At 37.0% G+C, this 16452-nt stretch overlaps 1 protein-coding gene across 8 annotated transcripts in view; it reads right to left on the bottom strand.

Annotated features, from left to right (window-relative positions):
* Positions 1–16452, bottom strand: part of Rasal2 (RAS protein activator like 2) — a 293935-nt gene that overhangs the window by 53537 nt on the left and 223946 nt on the right. For all 8 annotated transcript variants that reach the window (XM_087580925.1, XM_087580924.1, XM_087580930.1 and 5 more), the window contains 1 exon segment: positions 8853–8962. In XM_087580925.1, coding sequence (XP_087437051.1) covers positions 8853–8962 — 110 coding nt within the window.

Genomic DNA, 16452 nt, shown 5'->3' on the forward strand with positions numbered 1-16452 from the left:
TTTAAAAATACTTTTAATTGAAATAGAATGTCACTTTTCCCCTCCTTTTCCTCTCCTTAACCCCTGCCCCATCCTGCAGTTACCTTTCCCAGAACCCTAAGGCTTCCTCACTCTCAAGTTGCTATCCTCTCTTTTTTTCATTATATGTGTACAGACACATATACACACACACACGCACACACACACACACACACACACACACACACACACACACTGTGTATATGGTTTCAAGACTGATCACTTTGCACTAGGCAAACAATAAGGAGACTCATCCTTGAGAGAGACTAATTCTGCTTCCAGTAGTCAATAGTTACCTGTAATTCTTAATCTAGGAGTAAAATTTCTCTCTTCCACATTAAAATGTGCATTGATATGACTGTTTCTGTCTTTTTCTTCCTGAGATTCTGGCCCTACTCTTTTACTATGTTCCTTGAGCTATAGCTGACCTGAAAGCCTCTTTCCTGTGGTCTAGCTTTTATGGTTCCAGAAAATGCTATGCAAGCTGCCAAGGGAGATAAGCAAATTAAATAATCCTAGCCAGCTACAACACCTATGAACCACGATTATCAGAATGCAAGGTGTACAGCAAGCAGAAATACAGGTGTATATCTAATACAATATAGTTGGTGCTATGATAAGTCATCTACATGGGCGGTCAATGGTTAGATAGACTAAGGGCTTAGACAAGTCATGGTATTTTAGCACATGAGCCAGGCTCAGGGCGGAGCATAGGAACAGGGAATGTTATTTGAGAAGAGAGAACACACTCAAAAACAGAACAACAATGCAAAATACCATGGGAATTATTGTAAATGTAAGAGTCTGTGGGGTTGATAAGAGATCATGTTGAGAGTTAGGGAAGGACTGGGCCATGTTGTTGCATTTTGCATGCTATGCTAATGATTTATTAAAAGTACACACATGCAGTAAGATATTACAATTGAAATCTCCTTCGTGATACTGAGATAAAGAGGAACTATGCCAAAGAGAGGTACCAGACAAAAAGTAGTGTTTATAAAGAAAATGTTTTAGGACTAGTTCCACTACTTTGAACCCCTCAATTAGATCAAGACTACGGAGAATGGCCAGAGATTGGAAAAGTCAAGACTTTTGTCAGAATGAATTTTGAGAAAACTGTTCTCTATAATATATATAGGTAGGGGAAATGGGGTAAGGTTTAAGTAGAACAAGAATGTTAAGACTTTAGGAATGGTCTGCATGCCTGATTTCTAATGGTTGCCAGTACGAAAATCTTACGAATGTTCTTTGTAGTTGTGAAGAGACCAGAATAACAAAGTTTCTTCTCAGAATGGACTGGGGAGATGCCTCAGTGTGTAAAGTGCTTGCTGTTTAAGTCTGGAGAACTGAATTCTGTAACCTTGTACCATATAAACGGACTGGGCACAGGGGTGCATGGTTATGGTCTCAATGACAGACAGAACTGCAGTTAGCCAACTGGTGAGCTCCAGGTTTAAGAGGAGACCTTGTTTAAAAAAATATGGCGGATAGTGACAGAGAAAGATCCCTGATGTGACCGCTGTCTGGCCTTCATGCCCTTGCTAATTTTTATAGAACTTCCTGAATCAATCTATAGGTGAGAACCTCTTCAGAGATGAAAACTTCCTGAAGCATTCCTCAAAGAAGCAGGATAGAACCAGGTCCACAGACCGTAATGTAAAGCTAGGATGGTACTAGAGTTCAGTTCTTGTGTCTACTCACCCAAAACCCAAACGATTGCAGTGGCAACAAGTCCTTGAAATCTGGCAATGTTTTTCATCATTCCCTGATTTTAAGTGCCTTTGAGCAAAAGGCACTTACAAAACAATCAGTCTTTTCATGGTCCCATGCCTTCTCACATGCACACTTTCAATGTCAAAATATAACCAATATGAATCATAGGAAATGATTTTGCTAGATTTTAAATGATTTGATGTCTTTTAAATGATGACTTTGTAACATTTTATTGTTTTTCTCTTTAAAGTGCTCCTCGTATCCTGTCTTTTGACTTTGCATTTCCACTTCCAATTATCTTCCTTAAAGCCTTCATTATATCTCACAGTAACTTTATGATAATTGGCCTCCCAAACATGGTCTCCATGATCTGGAGTTCCAAACTCTACAGTGCTGGGTTTGTTCAACCACAACACTGCTCTACGTCGTTTGCTGAGGACTGTTTAAGGTTCATTACCGTTCATAGACTAGAGCCACACTCCTCAGTTTGACATTTAAGAACTTAAGAGAACTAAGCTAAAAATATTTATTCTTATAACTTTAAAGATATGTTCCCCCAGACTTGTGGTTTTTAGTAATTTTACCAAAAATTAGAATGCGGTCCCATTTCACCACCATGCTCTCTACGCCCAATTCTTTGCATGCAACAAACAAACAGCCCCTCCAAACCTTGGTGATCTGATATTCTGTGATGTTACAGACTGATATGCCTCTGTTTAGGGGCCTTTACCATTTACAGTACTAGAATCTGGGTGGACATTTGTTTTTTTTTTTTTTTTTTCCGGAGCTGGGGACCGAACCCAGGGCCTTGCGCTTCCTAGGTAAGCGCTCTACCACTGAGCTAAATCCCCAGCGACATTTGTTTTCTTATCTGGGAACATTTTCTTCTGTTATTCCTTTGATAATTGTCTCCCTGAAGTCTTTGTTCCCTTTTCTATAATATTGTTCATGGACTCTTTCATTCTTTATATTATTTATTGCCGTATAGGGGGATGTGGAAGTCAGAAGGCCATTTGTAAAAATGTGTTCTGTCTTCCCATCATGAATGCTCTAGGGATGAAACCAGGTCCTGTGGGAAAGTGCCCTCACTGGCTTCTGCCATCTTGCCAGTCTGATTCGTCCATCTTCTGTCATACTTCCTCCAATACTGACTTTATCTTTCATATTATCTTTCAAGTTCTTTCTAGTTGTTTTGGAAAATATTCATTTATTTTACTTGTGAAGTTTTTTTCCCCCTGAACATTACTCTTTCTACCTGGTTATTTTGGTCTCTGTCTTTCATTTTGGAGTATTCCTTTGGTATTTATAAGACATTTGGTTATATGTTTAAGAGCAAAGCATTAAAAAGCTCAGTGGAAACTCTGTTCCTGGAATGAGCTCACAGACTAATGAGCTGGATTGCAGAGTACTTCCTGGCCAGCTGTCTTTCTTTTCTTTAAACATCTTTATTAAAATGTAATTCACATACAACACAATCTACCCATTTTAAGTTTACACAGTTTTTAGTACAGTCAGATTTATGCAGTCATTATCACAATCTAGGCCTAAAATCTTTTCAGCCACTGAAAACAAAAGTCAAAACCCCTCTGCAGTTATTCCTTTCATTGGCTTTTTCTATATCACATCTTCAGTCTTTGACAACTATTAATCTCTAATGCATTTTCCTATTCTTGATACTTCCATATTCTACAAGTGGAAACACAATATTTAGAATTAGTATTCAAGACAACACTTAACATCTAGATTGGGAGAATGAAATGTATGAAAGGCAGTATGTAGCCCTAGGCTATGTCTATAGTCCATGACAAGCTTCTTTCAATTTTCATGCTTTCAAGGTTAAACAGTCAGGTGCATGGTAGCACACATTAGTATTCCATTCTCTCTTGTGGATGACTAATATTATGTGGATATATTATGTTTGTAAATGCATCAGTCGATGGTCATTTGGTAATCATAATCACTGTGAATAATGCTGCCGTATACATTTATATCCATTATTTGTATGGATATGTTTTTATCTGGCATGTACTAACCAGTTAGGATTTTAACAGAGAAACACAAACATCACTACTATAAATCTCTCTGGGGAACTTTCATTTTCCCAATGTACATGGTAAGTATTATCTTGAGTACAAGTCTCCTAAAGTAGGGCAGGCCAAACTCTTCCAGAATTCTGGGAGTATCTGTGCTAAACTAACCATTAATGGCAAATGCTAGCTAGCTGACTATTTCTCACTATCTATCCTTTTCTCTGAATTTAAGAACTGATCCTTGCATTACTGGGGGTACAGTAAAACCAAACATAAAAATTTCCAGATTCCCTTGCAAAAATAAGTTAGTAATGAATAACCAAAGGTCCTTTGACCGTTTCATGAAAATGCTTTAAAAGTGTGATAACTCATCCCCCTTTTCTGATGTCTGAAACATGGATGTCATACCCAAAGTTAAAGCAATTATCTTGTGTTCATTAAGAGCTCCTTGAAGATCCTGAGAATGGCAGACTTGGACTTTTATGTGAGGGGGAAAATGCATCTTGTTCAAGTGCTTACTACTTTATGTATCTGTTAGTAGTTCATTTATAGCTTAAGTGATAAGACTTCAGAAATCCTTTTTGCACAGCAACTGTATCTGATCATTCACTTGTAAGTACTTTATGACTGAGATTTTTCTAGTTCTATTAGCATTCACATTAGTGCTTCTAGTGTAATTTTAAAGACAAAAAAAAAGACATTTATGTATAACCTTTAAAATTGAATCTCTTTTTCTTCCTGGGCACTAGGTAGTATAAGAAAGCAGGCTGAGCAAGCAATGGAAAACAAGCCAGTAAGCAGCATTCCTTCACAGCTTCTGCCTCAGTCCTTGCTTGCAGGTTAATGCCTTGAGTTCTTGTATTGGTTTCCATCATAGATGGTCTATAAAGTAAAAGCTGAAACAAATCCTTTCTTCCTGAGAGCTGGTTTTGGTCAGTTTGGTTTTTTCATAGCAACAGAGGGCCAAAAAAGAACGTGCACCAAACATGGGTGTACTCAATTCCATAAGACAAATACAAGATATATACCCACATATTAACTGTAATATAATAATAGCAGGTGACTTAAATGCCCCACCTCACCAAACAACAGGACAGTCTGACAAAAATAAAAACATTGAGTTATTTATCATAAGTCAAATGGAACTAATAGATGCTGATGCAAAATATTTCATCCCAACACTGAAGAATCAATATTCTTCTCAGCAGCCCATAGAACTTTTCCCAAAAACAGATCATACATTGAGACTCAAATTGAATAGCATTAGATAGCGAAATATTGAAATACCTTTGTAGTCTATGTCATCATAATGGAGTTAAAACTAGAAGCCAACAAGAACTCCAGAACATGTACAAACACATGGTGATTAAATAATAAACTTTTGAATTATTAATGGAGGAAATCAAGAAGAAAAATATTCCTAGAATTGAATAAAAATTAAAACACAACATACTAGAGCCTTGTGATTCAATGAAAGCAGATCTAAGACGAAAGTTTACATCTAAAAGTACTTACATTAAAAAAATCAGAGTGTTCTCAAATAAATAACAGTATATCCCATGGCTTTGGAAAAACAAGAACAAGCTAAACCCCATTTCTTTCAGTAATGAAGCGAGTAAGATCTGCACAGAAAGTAATGAGATGCACACACACAGATACAAACGTGACGCACAGACACACACACACACACACACACACACAGAGAGAGAGAGAGAGAGAGAGAGAGAGAGAGAGAGAGAGAGAGAGAGAGAGAATGAATATATATCAATGAAAGGGAAAGCTGGTTCAATGAAAAGGATCAATAAATTATTAGCTAAAGTAACCCAAATAAAAAAAAGAGAATAGATCCTGTTTAATAAAATTAAAGGTTTGGAAAGCTGGTTCAGCAGTCAACAGCAATGATTGCTCTTGTAGAGGACCTGGGTTTGATTTCCAGCACTCATATGTAGTTAACAACTATCTGTAACTCTAGTACCAAGGGGAGGAAGAGCGGGCATAGCACACCTGTGATACAGAGACAGACATACATGCAGGCAAAACACTCATAAACATAAAAATAAATTAAAAAAACAAAGAGACCAAAAGGGATGCATTTTAAAAGATACAGAAGAAATTTAGAAAATCATAAGGACATACCTAAAACCTTGTATTTAATTAAACTAGAAAATGTAAAATGCACAGATGAATTTTTAGATGCATATGACATATTCAAATTAAACCAAGATGAGAAAAACTAAATGCATTTATAATAAGCAATGGGACTGAGGCAGTAATAAAACATCCCCCAGGTAAAAGCAGTCCAGACCCAGGTGGATACAAATCCTACCAGACCTTTACAGAAGAACTAACATTCCTGACTCTCAAACTACTCCATAGAATAGAAAACAAGGAAGGATATATACTGAACTCTTTTACAAACCAAGTATTACCCTAATGCTGAAACCAGATAAAGGTACAGCAACAAAATAAATACATCAATCTACCCCTGATGAATGTAGCTACAAAAACTATATACCAGCAAACTGAATTCCATTCATCAAAAAGATAATTCACCAAGATCGTTTCATTACAAAAAGATAATTCACCAAGATGGTTTCATTACAAAATTGTAGGAATGGCTCAATATATGCAAATGAAGGAACATAGTATTTCACACAAATGGATTCAGATAGAAATTACACATCATCTCAATAAATTCAGAGGCTTTTAATAAAATCCAGAGACTAGACCAGATGGGACATATCTCAACATAATAAAAGCTATATATGGTAGCATTATTCTAAATGAGGAAAATCTAAAAGCATGTCTACTAAAATCAAAATAATGGCAGGAGTTTCCACTCTCTACTCTTATTCAATAACGTCTGAAGTTTTGGCTGGAACAACAACAACGACAACAAAAATAGGAGAAAGATATAAAAGGGACACATATAGAAAATTAAGACAAAGTATCCTTACTTGTAGGTAATATATTACATATAAGAGACCCTAAAGACTCTACCAGAAGTCTACTTATCACTTTTAACAAAATGGAAGAACCCAAAATTAACATGCAAAACCACAGCAGCTTTCTTATGTACCAATGTTAAATATACTGAAAAAGAAATCAGAGAAACAATTCCATTCATAATTGCTTCAACAAAACAAAACCACACCACAAATTTTGAATGAACCTAACTAAAGAAATGAAAGGTATCTAAAAATGTAAATTTTAAAACACTGGAGAAAGGAACTGAAGAAAATAACAGAGGATTTAAAGAACTACTCATGGGTTGGCAGGATTAGTATTGTGAAAATAGCTACACGGTAAGTTCTAGATCCAACTATTTTGTCTTTCTTCTTTCCTCTCTTTAAAAAATTCATTACTTTTATTTTTGAATATAATTTCCTTCTTCCCTTTCCTCACTTCCAACCCTCGAGTATGATCCTCCTTGCTCACTTCCACATTGTCTCATTTTTCACTAATTGTACACACACACACATACACACACACACACACCCTAAATATAATCTGCTTGGACTGAATAATACATCTTGTATGCATATTTTCAGGGATGACCATTTGGCATCGCATAATCAACTGGCGTGCTCTTCACTGGGGCAGACTATTTGATATTAATAAAGACAGCCTCACAGAAAACTCCGAGTCTCTGGCTCTTAACCATTTGGTAACTCTGAAGTTGCAGTAGTAATATGCACATGTGAGTAGTAACCAACAGCTCTTTAATTGGACTTACAGCCCACTCAACTGGTACTGGTAACCTAGTCAACTACCCAGAGCTAGCGAAGTCAGGGGTCTTGGAGAAGCTCCTATGCAACTACTTTACTAAACTGCTGTAATCCCTAAGCACGTTGATTATCATATCCACAGATATGTCAGTCCTCACCTCTCATCAAGAAAGCTCTTTGCAACAGAGACCATTACAGAAACCCACAACTAATCTAATACAGAGTTGTCTTAGTCCCAGTGGATACATCAAGACGGACTTTTAAATTTTACTATTTTCTATGTGGTCCACATATAAGAAGATCTGATAAAACTCAGAATGGAGACAATACTAAAATAAACTGAAAATTCTCTGCCTGATAGATCTATTATTTTAATTTCTGATTGTGAGGAAAGTAACAGAAAACAGTGTCACTACCTAGAGAGAAAAAAAAACGCTGTGCACTGGCGTGGCCAACCTGTGCTGACCCAGCAGCATCACCTCTAACACCATGTGCTGTGCGATATGCAGATGTGTATGGGCATGTACGCAGCGGCTCACAATCATGCCATCTTTAGTGAGTTAAACATGTAAAATTTACTGTTAGCAGTTCTAACTACTGAAATCCACACTTTCTTCCCACTATGTATCGTCTTGAAGTGACTGCAAACCAAAGATGGATTTTACACACAGACCAGTAGAGTAGCAAAGAGCAAGGAAGCTGCTCCTTGCACTAAAATGCCCACATGCGAATCTGAGTTTTACTATTTACAAACTGTATGACCTTGGACATTATTTATTATCCCTGTGCATCTGATTCTTCATTTATAAGATCAGCAGAACGTATTTATCATGTAAAGTTATTATAGAAACTGAATAAGATCATCATATGTATCCTACATAGTACTCAACATTTTTTAGTTATGTCTGTTATCCCTTAGAGTTGATTGAAAAAGAATCTACCTGTAACCAGCACAATGCTACTTTACGGAAACAGTACCTCTAACTCTTAAAAACTTACACACCCCAAGCACTAGCATGCATTTTACACTGGTTGACTGCTGAGCCAACATTTTGCAACTTGTCTCAATGTAAGCAAGACAAGAAAAGGTAAATTTTGTACCAGATTGTTCGGTCACTAATGTAAAGGTATAGAAGGTTCAAGAGCCTTATGAAAATCCACTCTATGCTCGGCATGGGGTGCCCACCTTTACCCCTTGAGAAGCAGAAGCAGTAGGATTTCTGCAATTCAAGGCCAACTTGGTTTATCATCCTGAACTCCAGGCCAATTGGAGCTGAGGCCGACTGAGATACTATCTCAAACTAGGTAAGCAAACAATCCACTCTACCATTCGTGCCCTTGCTTTAAACAAGTCATGTCCTACCTGTCGTCTGCATTGCGGAGGGATGGAAGTCGAAAGCTTGTGTTTCTGTCAAGCTTCGACTGGCTTTTGGTCCTCTTGATGGAACCTTTCAGGCGCTTGCTGAAGAAGCCCTAGAATGAAAAGGCAGAGCGGTGGGAGAGAGAACTATTTGGGAACACTGCCTTCTGCAATGAACCTGCAAATGGAGTGGAGACTGAAAAAGAAGGACTGGGACAGGATCTAGCTTCCTTTTCTTTTTTCTTTTTAATTTTATAAATGCTAGTTGTTTGAAACTTCTTGGTAATGTAATGAAAGAGTTTTTTCTACTGTAAAAAACTGAGATAATTAAACTTGTTGATGGCACCAATCTTAGTTTTTATAATAGTTGTGGCAGAAAAAAAATACAAGTTTACAAATAGACTTTTAAAACAGCAATAAAACAGACAAATACATTGTTTTCTAAGAAAACATTACCGGCAATTTGAAAGCAACAGAAATGACACCTCCTAATTTCCTGAACTAAGAAAAATGGCTAGGCAGAACAAACAACATGTGCAAAGTCCCGGAAGTGGGAAGGTGTCTAGACACACCGAAGACGATGCAGGAGCAGCGTGCGGAGCGCTAATTAGTACAGGACTGTATGTCTCCAAAGTGTTATTACAATTTTGTCATACCTCTTTCCAGATTGTTATCTATAAAGTTAATCCAAATGCAGATCAGCTATTTTACATGAAATACAGATCATCTATGTAATGATTTAAGCACCGAAAGTTAAAGAAGAAAAGTATCTTTTTTCAGTGACCTCCTGACATTCCACCAAACTACAGAGAGCTCCTCATCACATTGCAAATAATGAACGTACAATAAAAAGTTGCATAAATTCAAGAACGAATGAAGATTTACAAGACATACAAAACCATGGGCTTCATTCTGGCATTGCTATGTGTATGTTCTATACCTTGTTCTCAATCATCCCCTCTCTCCCTGTTGTCCTGGCCTCCTGCTTGCCCAACACTGACCAGCTCTCCTCCTCCCACACAGTCCCTCTCTGCTGTCCTTTCAGATTAGTCCCTTACTCTTTCTTTCTCTGTCTCCCTACCCTTGATTTGAAGTCTACTTTATCTGATAACAGAACTACACCAGCGTGGTTTTGGCTGCTGCTAACTTGGCAGGTTGTTTGCTATCCTCTGGCTTTCCATCCTGACCAGTAAAGCATGGTTTGGGGTTTTTGTTTGTTTTGTTTTTTTCTTTTGAGACAGAAGTAGTTGAACCAGTTTTTTAACCCAGGATGTATCTCTTTATTGGTGATTGAAGCTATTTACCTTTAAGGTGATTACTGAGAGATGTTCACTAATCCTGTAGCTCTGATGGTTCGTTTCTGATTGGCTGGGTTAATGTTTGCTCTTTATTTCTCCCCTGTTAGTAACTGTGGCTCGCTCTTTTTGATCACCCCTTTAATCATACTGTCTTCATGCTCTTGTGACTGAGACTCCACTCCTACCTCTTCTGCGTATAGCATTCCTTTCCCTCTGCAGTGATGGCTTGGTGATCATAAACTAAGTTTTTGCTGTTCTTGAAATATTTATTTCTCCTTTATTAAAAAATATGGCTTTTCTGGTCACAGCAATCTTAGTCAGCAGATACTATTTCAGGGCCTGAAATCTACATTCTACACAGTTCTTAGCATCTGGGTTTACTTAGGACAGAGGTGATATTATTTTGGTGTTTCTACCTTTATAGGTGAGTTGGTGTTTTCCTCTTATATAAGTTGATCGATCGATCTATCTATCTATCTATCTATCTATCTATCTATCTATCTATCTATCATCTATCATCTATCAATAACATTAGGTCTTTAGCCACTCAGGAAAGAAAGATGAAAAAAGTTATTTAATGACTGAAGAAAAATGCATATGTTATATTTGGTTATTCTTGCTATGGGGAAAGGTAAGTGTGGGTAAGACTCAGAGTGTGGCTCAGAAGTTTAGAAAGTGTGAGGTCCAGGGATCAATCTCTGTGCAAGAAAAAACTAAGTACACAAAATTTTAAAAGAAAGTGAAAGAATGTGGTAAACTCAGAAAAATACCATAGAGATACAATTATCTACATTTATTACGGTAAGTAGTTACAGATTTGAGGAAAGAGAAAAAAAACTATCTTTAAAAATTCTTTAAACAGTCATTTGCCTGATCTGCTGTATAGTGCTAGTGTTGTGATACAGTTGCTATTAGCTCTCAAGATCCATGCCTTATTAACTATGTCTCGTCATGGTCCCCTCATCAGTGGTTCTCAACCTGCCTAAGGCTGTAACCCTGTAATACAGTTCCTCCTGCTATGGTGACCCCCCAACCATAAAATTATTTCATTGCTACTTTATAACTGATTTTTTGATGATGTTATGAAATGTAATGTAAATATCGGATATGCAGGACATCTGATCCCCTGGGGGTTGTGACACACAAGTTGAGAAGCATTTCTCATGTGTTCAGAAATGTATTCAGCAGAATTCTAGATGGACTGTTAGGGCTGGATGAGATACAGGCCAAGGACTTCACTAAATACTAATATATTTCTAATAAAAATATAGTTATGCAGGTGACTAAAAAATAACCTAATAGATGTTTATTTTTCTAGCCTTTGAATTTTACTTTTATTGACATTTATTTTACCATACTACTTTACAGTAATATTCATTTAATAAAATTTACTTTATTTCTTATAAAAAAGTTGTAAGAAAAATAAAGCAAAAACAAATATAAATTCTGCCATAAAGGAGTTTGCAATTTGATATAGAATTTGCTATCTATCTATCTATCTATCTATCTATCTATCTATCTATCTATCTATCCATCCATCCATCCATCCATCCCTCTATCCATCTCCTTATTAGAAGATGTGAAATGACCAAGGAAAGGTCTCTGAGTACAGAGATAAACCTCATCAGAAACCTCTAAAATTAAGATCAAGTAGAACAAAGACTGACAAACCAAAACAGAATAGTCAAGGACCATGAAGTCCAGGAGAAGTAACATATGCACAATGGAATACTGAGAGAAAAAATACAAACCAAACAAAAACACCTCCAAAACAGAAGAAACTTATGAAATAACTGATTTTTCTGAAATTAATATCAGAGAGTAAAGCAAGATCCACAGGGCAAGCAGCAGAAATACCCCAAACAAACTAAAGACATCAAGATTACACTTACATTTTTTTCCTTTTTTTTTTTTTTTCTTTTTTCTTTTTTTTTCGGAGCTGGGGACCGAACCCAGGGCCTTGCGCTTCCTAGGCAAGCGCTCTACCACTGAGCTAAATCCCCAACCCCTACACTTACATTTTTAAGATTTGTTTTTATTTGTATGAGTGTTTTGTGTGCATGCATGTATGTGTACTACATGAATGTCACCACAGTTCAGAAGGTTTTGAGCGACTGTGTTGGTGCTGTGAACCAAACCTGGGTCTTCTGCAGAGACGAGAGCTCTTAACCCCTGAGCCATCTCCCAAGCCCCAAATTAGCTATATTTTAAATCAAAGGAAATTAAAGAATAAATGTTGAGAAAAGAAAATTTCAGGGGGTTGAAGAAGAAAATTCCCTGAGTGCAGATGACTGAGGAAACGAGAAGCTGAATGCTCCAAGTGTGTTACCGACTTGCATCAAAATGGCGTTATGAAGCCCAGCATAGCAAAAGAATTTTAAATCTAAAATAGGAAAAGAAATACATCTTCTCAGAAACCATGGGAACAAGACACATGGCACAAACTAAACAGGTAAGAGAAAAAAATGCCACTAACTTAGAATTTTACACCTGAAAAATTATTCTTCTAAAGTGAAGAAAGAAGCAGACGTGAGTTTCTAAGACAAACATTCCATCTGTTGTTAGTACACCTGCTGAAAAAGAAATGCCAAAGAAGTCAGGTGGAGAAGAAGAAAACCATTACACAAGTAAGGTACATCTGACATACTATAGAGGAGGACAAAAGAGGAAAACAATCGTTTGCTTACTCAAAACTATCAAAGGCAGAGAGAGACAAAAATAAGAACACAGAACAAGGATAATCAACAGAAAATAGTAACAAATATGCTAGATGGTAATCCATCAAAAATCATTTAATATTAATAGTGTAGTATCAGTTACAAAGCAACAGGAACAAGCCATATGCTTCTAGAGAAGTTCATACAGAATAAATACTAACAGATGAATGGCAAATGAGCTGTAAAGATGTAACTTGCCAGTGCCAGAGAGAGCAGGCAGCTACACTCGTCTCAGACACAGCAGATGGCAGAGAGTGCTGAGATCAGGAAGGTGACTGAACAATAAAAAAGTAGAGATCCCCTAAGACAACAGAGCCCTTGTGTGTATGCCTAACAAGAGCATCACAGAACACAAGGCAGAGCTGATAAAACTGCTAGATGATGACTGTACTGAAGTGTTTTAACTGAAGCGTGGACATTTGTTATCAGAAAGGGGCAGGTCTTACAGGCAGGAAGTCAGAGGTCACAACTTAATGCCACAATCAGTCAACTGAGTATAGCTGACACATATGGAGCACATCATTTTTATAATAGCAGAATAAATTCTTCTGAGGGTCTGATTGAACATCCATGGACAGATATATGCTAGGTCATGAAACCAACCTTAACAAGTTTAAAAGAATAGAAATCATGTAATGAATGTTTTCAGACTACTATGGAATTATTAAACTACTACTAAGTAAAAGAAAGATGACTGAAAATGTTTAGATTAAATAACATACTCTCTTTTTACTAAATAAAAAGTGAGAAAAAAAGAAAAAAGCTTGTTTACTTCTTTGAGTGTGCCATGGTTGATATACACAGGCAAGAGAACAACTCGTAGGAGCCAAGCTGTGGTCCTGGGGATTGAACCTTTATGCTTAACCTTGGCAGCAAGTATCTTTGTCTGCTGAGCTACCTTGCCAGCTCAATAATATATTTCTTAAAAAAACAAAACAAAACAATTTCATGCCCTCTCCCATCCCCAGGCCAGTTAGGCAGATAAAAAGATTCTCCTCAGAGAAGACCTTATTAAGGACAGAATATTTTGTCTTACTTCAAAATATCCCCCCTCCCTTTTCTGTCAGAAGAAAAGGGGGATCTTCTGTTTGTGGATGTGGTAGAATCTTTGTTCACCTTTTTCATACTGATAGTTTCCTATTGAAAGACTACACTTCCCAGATTCCCTTGAGGACTATGAAAGTTACTTCTACCCATTTTCAACTTACAAGAAACCTCACCCCATTTTCCCTTGTAGGCATTTTGGTCACGTGCACACATGGGTGACAAAGACATTGCTGTGAATAAACATGGTCCCACCTAAGTCTCTCTTTCTTCCTTCTCTTTATCTACAGCTGCCTTTTATAATAATATAACATATGGTGCTGAAGACCCAAGACAGAAAATATGAGACCACTGGGGGCTCAAACCTACTCATGGACAAACCTCCCTTGCTTTCACATGCTTCCTGCTCTAGCTGGAGAGGACCAGGCAGAACCACATATCCTTTTCCCTTTCTGTCTCCACTTGTTCTCTTTCATTGTACTGTCTGAAATGCCCAGACACAGTCTGAACTAGGTGGGGGCCACACTGAATTTGATCAGAACACAAATGTACCATAGTTAAACACTGGGACAAGGTAATCTGTTGGATCTAACTCAGAGGTACCTATTTAGGTTTTGGGGCTTACTGGGACTTTCTTAAGGTTCACTTAGTTGAAGATACAGGAGACTTTCCACTGGTTACAAGACCATTTGTTTAGTCAAAAGCCCTGACAACCATCCAGTGGTTCTGTGGCTCTTTAAACCTGGAATTGTATAGACTGGGGGCACCTAATTATGTTTCGGGCACATTTGGCCATTTCCATACATAGATCAGCTGAACATCAATCCCTTGTCTGTCCTTGGTCCTGGGCCCAAACATGGGTTCCAAGTTTTCTATATCAAAAGACACTCCTTCGGCCTGTTTGAGGGCTAACTTAAAAAAGGCCTCCAAACTTGCATGTTTATAGAACTCTTCTGCTGCTTTATGCTTTTGGCCTATATGTGGTCCTATGCCTCTAAACCTAGAAAATCCTACTTGTATCTTTAAGAGTCATTCGTGTCTTCTTTTCCCATCCTTAGACACACGCACACTGGTTATGAATATATAGGTCACTGGGCTCAGTCTTACAGAAATTCAAATGTCTTTGGTTATAGATAACACTGAAACATTATTTCATGCTGTTCTACTACTGAGAATGCTGGCTCTGGGTTGGATTTTGACTCATCTATCCCAGATGCAAGCATGTTTGTTTAAAAGTTTCCTCCAGAGTCTCTGCCTGGGTTAGTCCAGCCATCTGACTGTGATTGGGAAAAGGAGATCAACCTAGGAAAAGACACGATGTGCTTAAAAATGGCTAAAATGTAAACTACTTCCAAGAAGCATTACTGCTGCTTATTTCATGCTCCTTTTCTTGTTTTTATTTAACTCTCCGAATACCACCCCCTCTTATATCTCTAACGTTTATTAACATTAACAAAGTCTGTAAGTGTGTTTTTAAAAGGCTATAAAATTCCATAAAACATAAAACATAAAAACTTATCTTAAAATCTGTAACAAAAAGGGTCAACAGTTAAAAAGTTTATGTACAGATGATCTTAATTTGCCACAGCACACCATGTATGTAACTTGGATCCAACTCTTATTTAGGAAAAGAGTAAGTGCCTGATGGGTGGCTCACTTGGAGCATCATATGGCTTGCTGCCATCTTGACAGCTAGGTACTTAGCCATTATCTTTATAAGATAAGAAAGGGCTTGCCATGTGATTTCCCTGACACACAGGGAATGTGTGGTTAAGGTGACATGTTGGTTAAGGTGACCATGCGGTATAAATAAACTAAAGAAGTATCCATAGAATGATTAGATCAGCAGTTCTCAACCTGTGGGGTGAAGAACCTGTGTGTGTGTGTGTGTGTGTGTGTGTGTGTGTGTGTGTATGTGTAATGACCCTTTCGTAGTGGTTGCCTAAAACCTTAAGAAAACACAGATAAATATTACAATTCATAACAGTAGCAAAATCACAGTTATGAAGTAGCAATTAAAGTAATTTTATGGTTAGAGGTCATCATAAATATGAGGAATTGTATTATAGGGTCGAAGCATTAGGAAGGCTAAGAACCATTGAACTAGACCAAATGAGTCCTCGCCTGATCACTGTAGCTCCCTTTTATTAGACTAAAGAGGCAACACCAGGCTTCTAAAATAGGTTATTTTGAATTGAGCCATTAAAACAAAACAAAACAAAATGAAACAAAACAAGCATTCTGTAAAAATACATTATAAAAGGATCAGAAAAATGAGATTCTCAGTCACTTAGAGGGAGACACCTATTTATATCTATTTAAAAAATATACCTTATTTTGAATATTATTTTACACAAAACAAACATTTATTTTAAATTTGTTTTGACTTACTTGTTTCAAGGCTTAAGTTTGACAACATATATAGATCATTTAATTAATAATAATTGCTTTACAAATTATGCTTCTGAACAACCAATCTATTTCTAAATAGAATGATGTTAAAAATATACTTATTGCTGTCAGAATGTGGTGAACTAGAGAGCT

The sequence above is a fragment of the Rattus norvegicus genome, chromosome 13 (assembly GCF_021556685.1).
Source record: "Rattus norvegicus strain SHRSP/BbbUtx chromosome 13, alternate assembly SHRSP_T2T, whole genome shotgun sequence".
Lineage (NCBI taxonomy): Eukaryota > Metazoa > Chordata > Mammalia > Rodentia > Muridae > Rattus > Rattus norvegicus.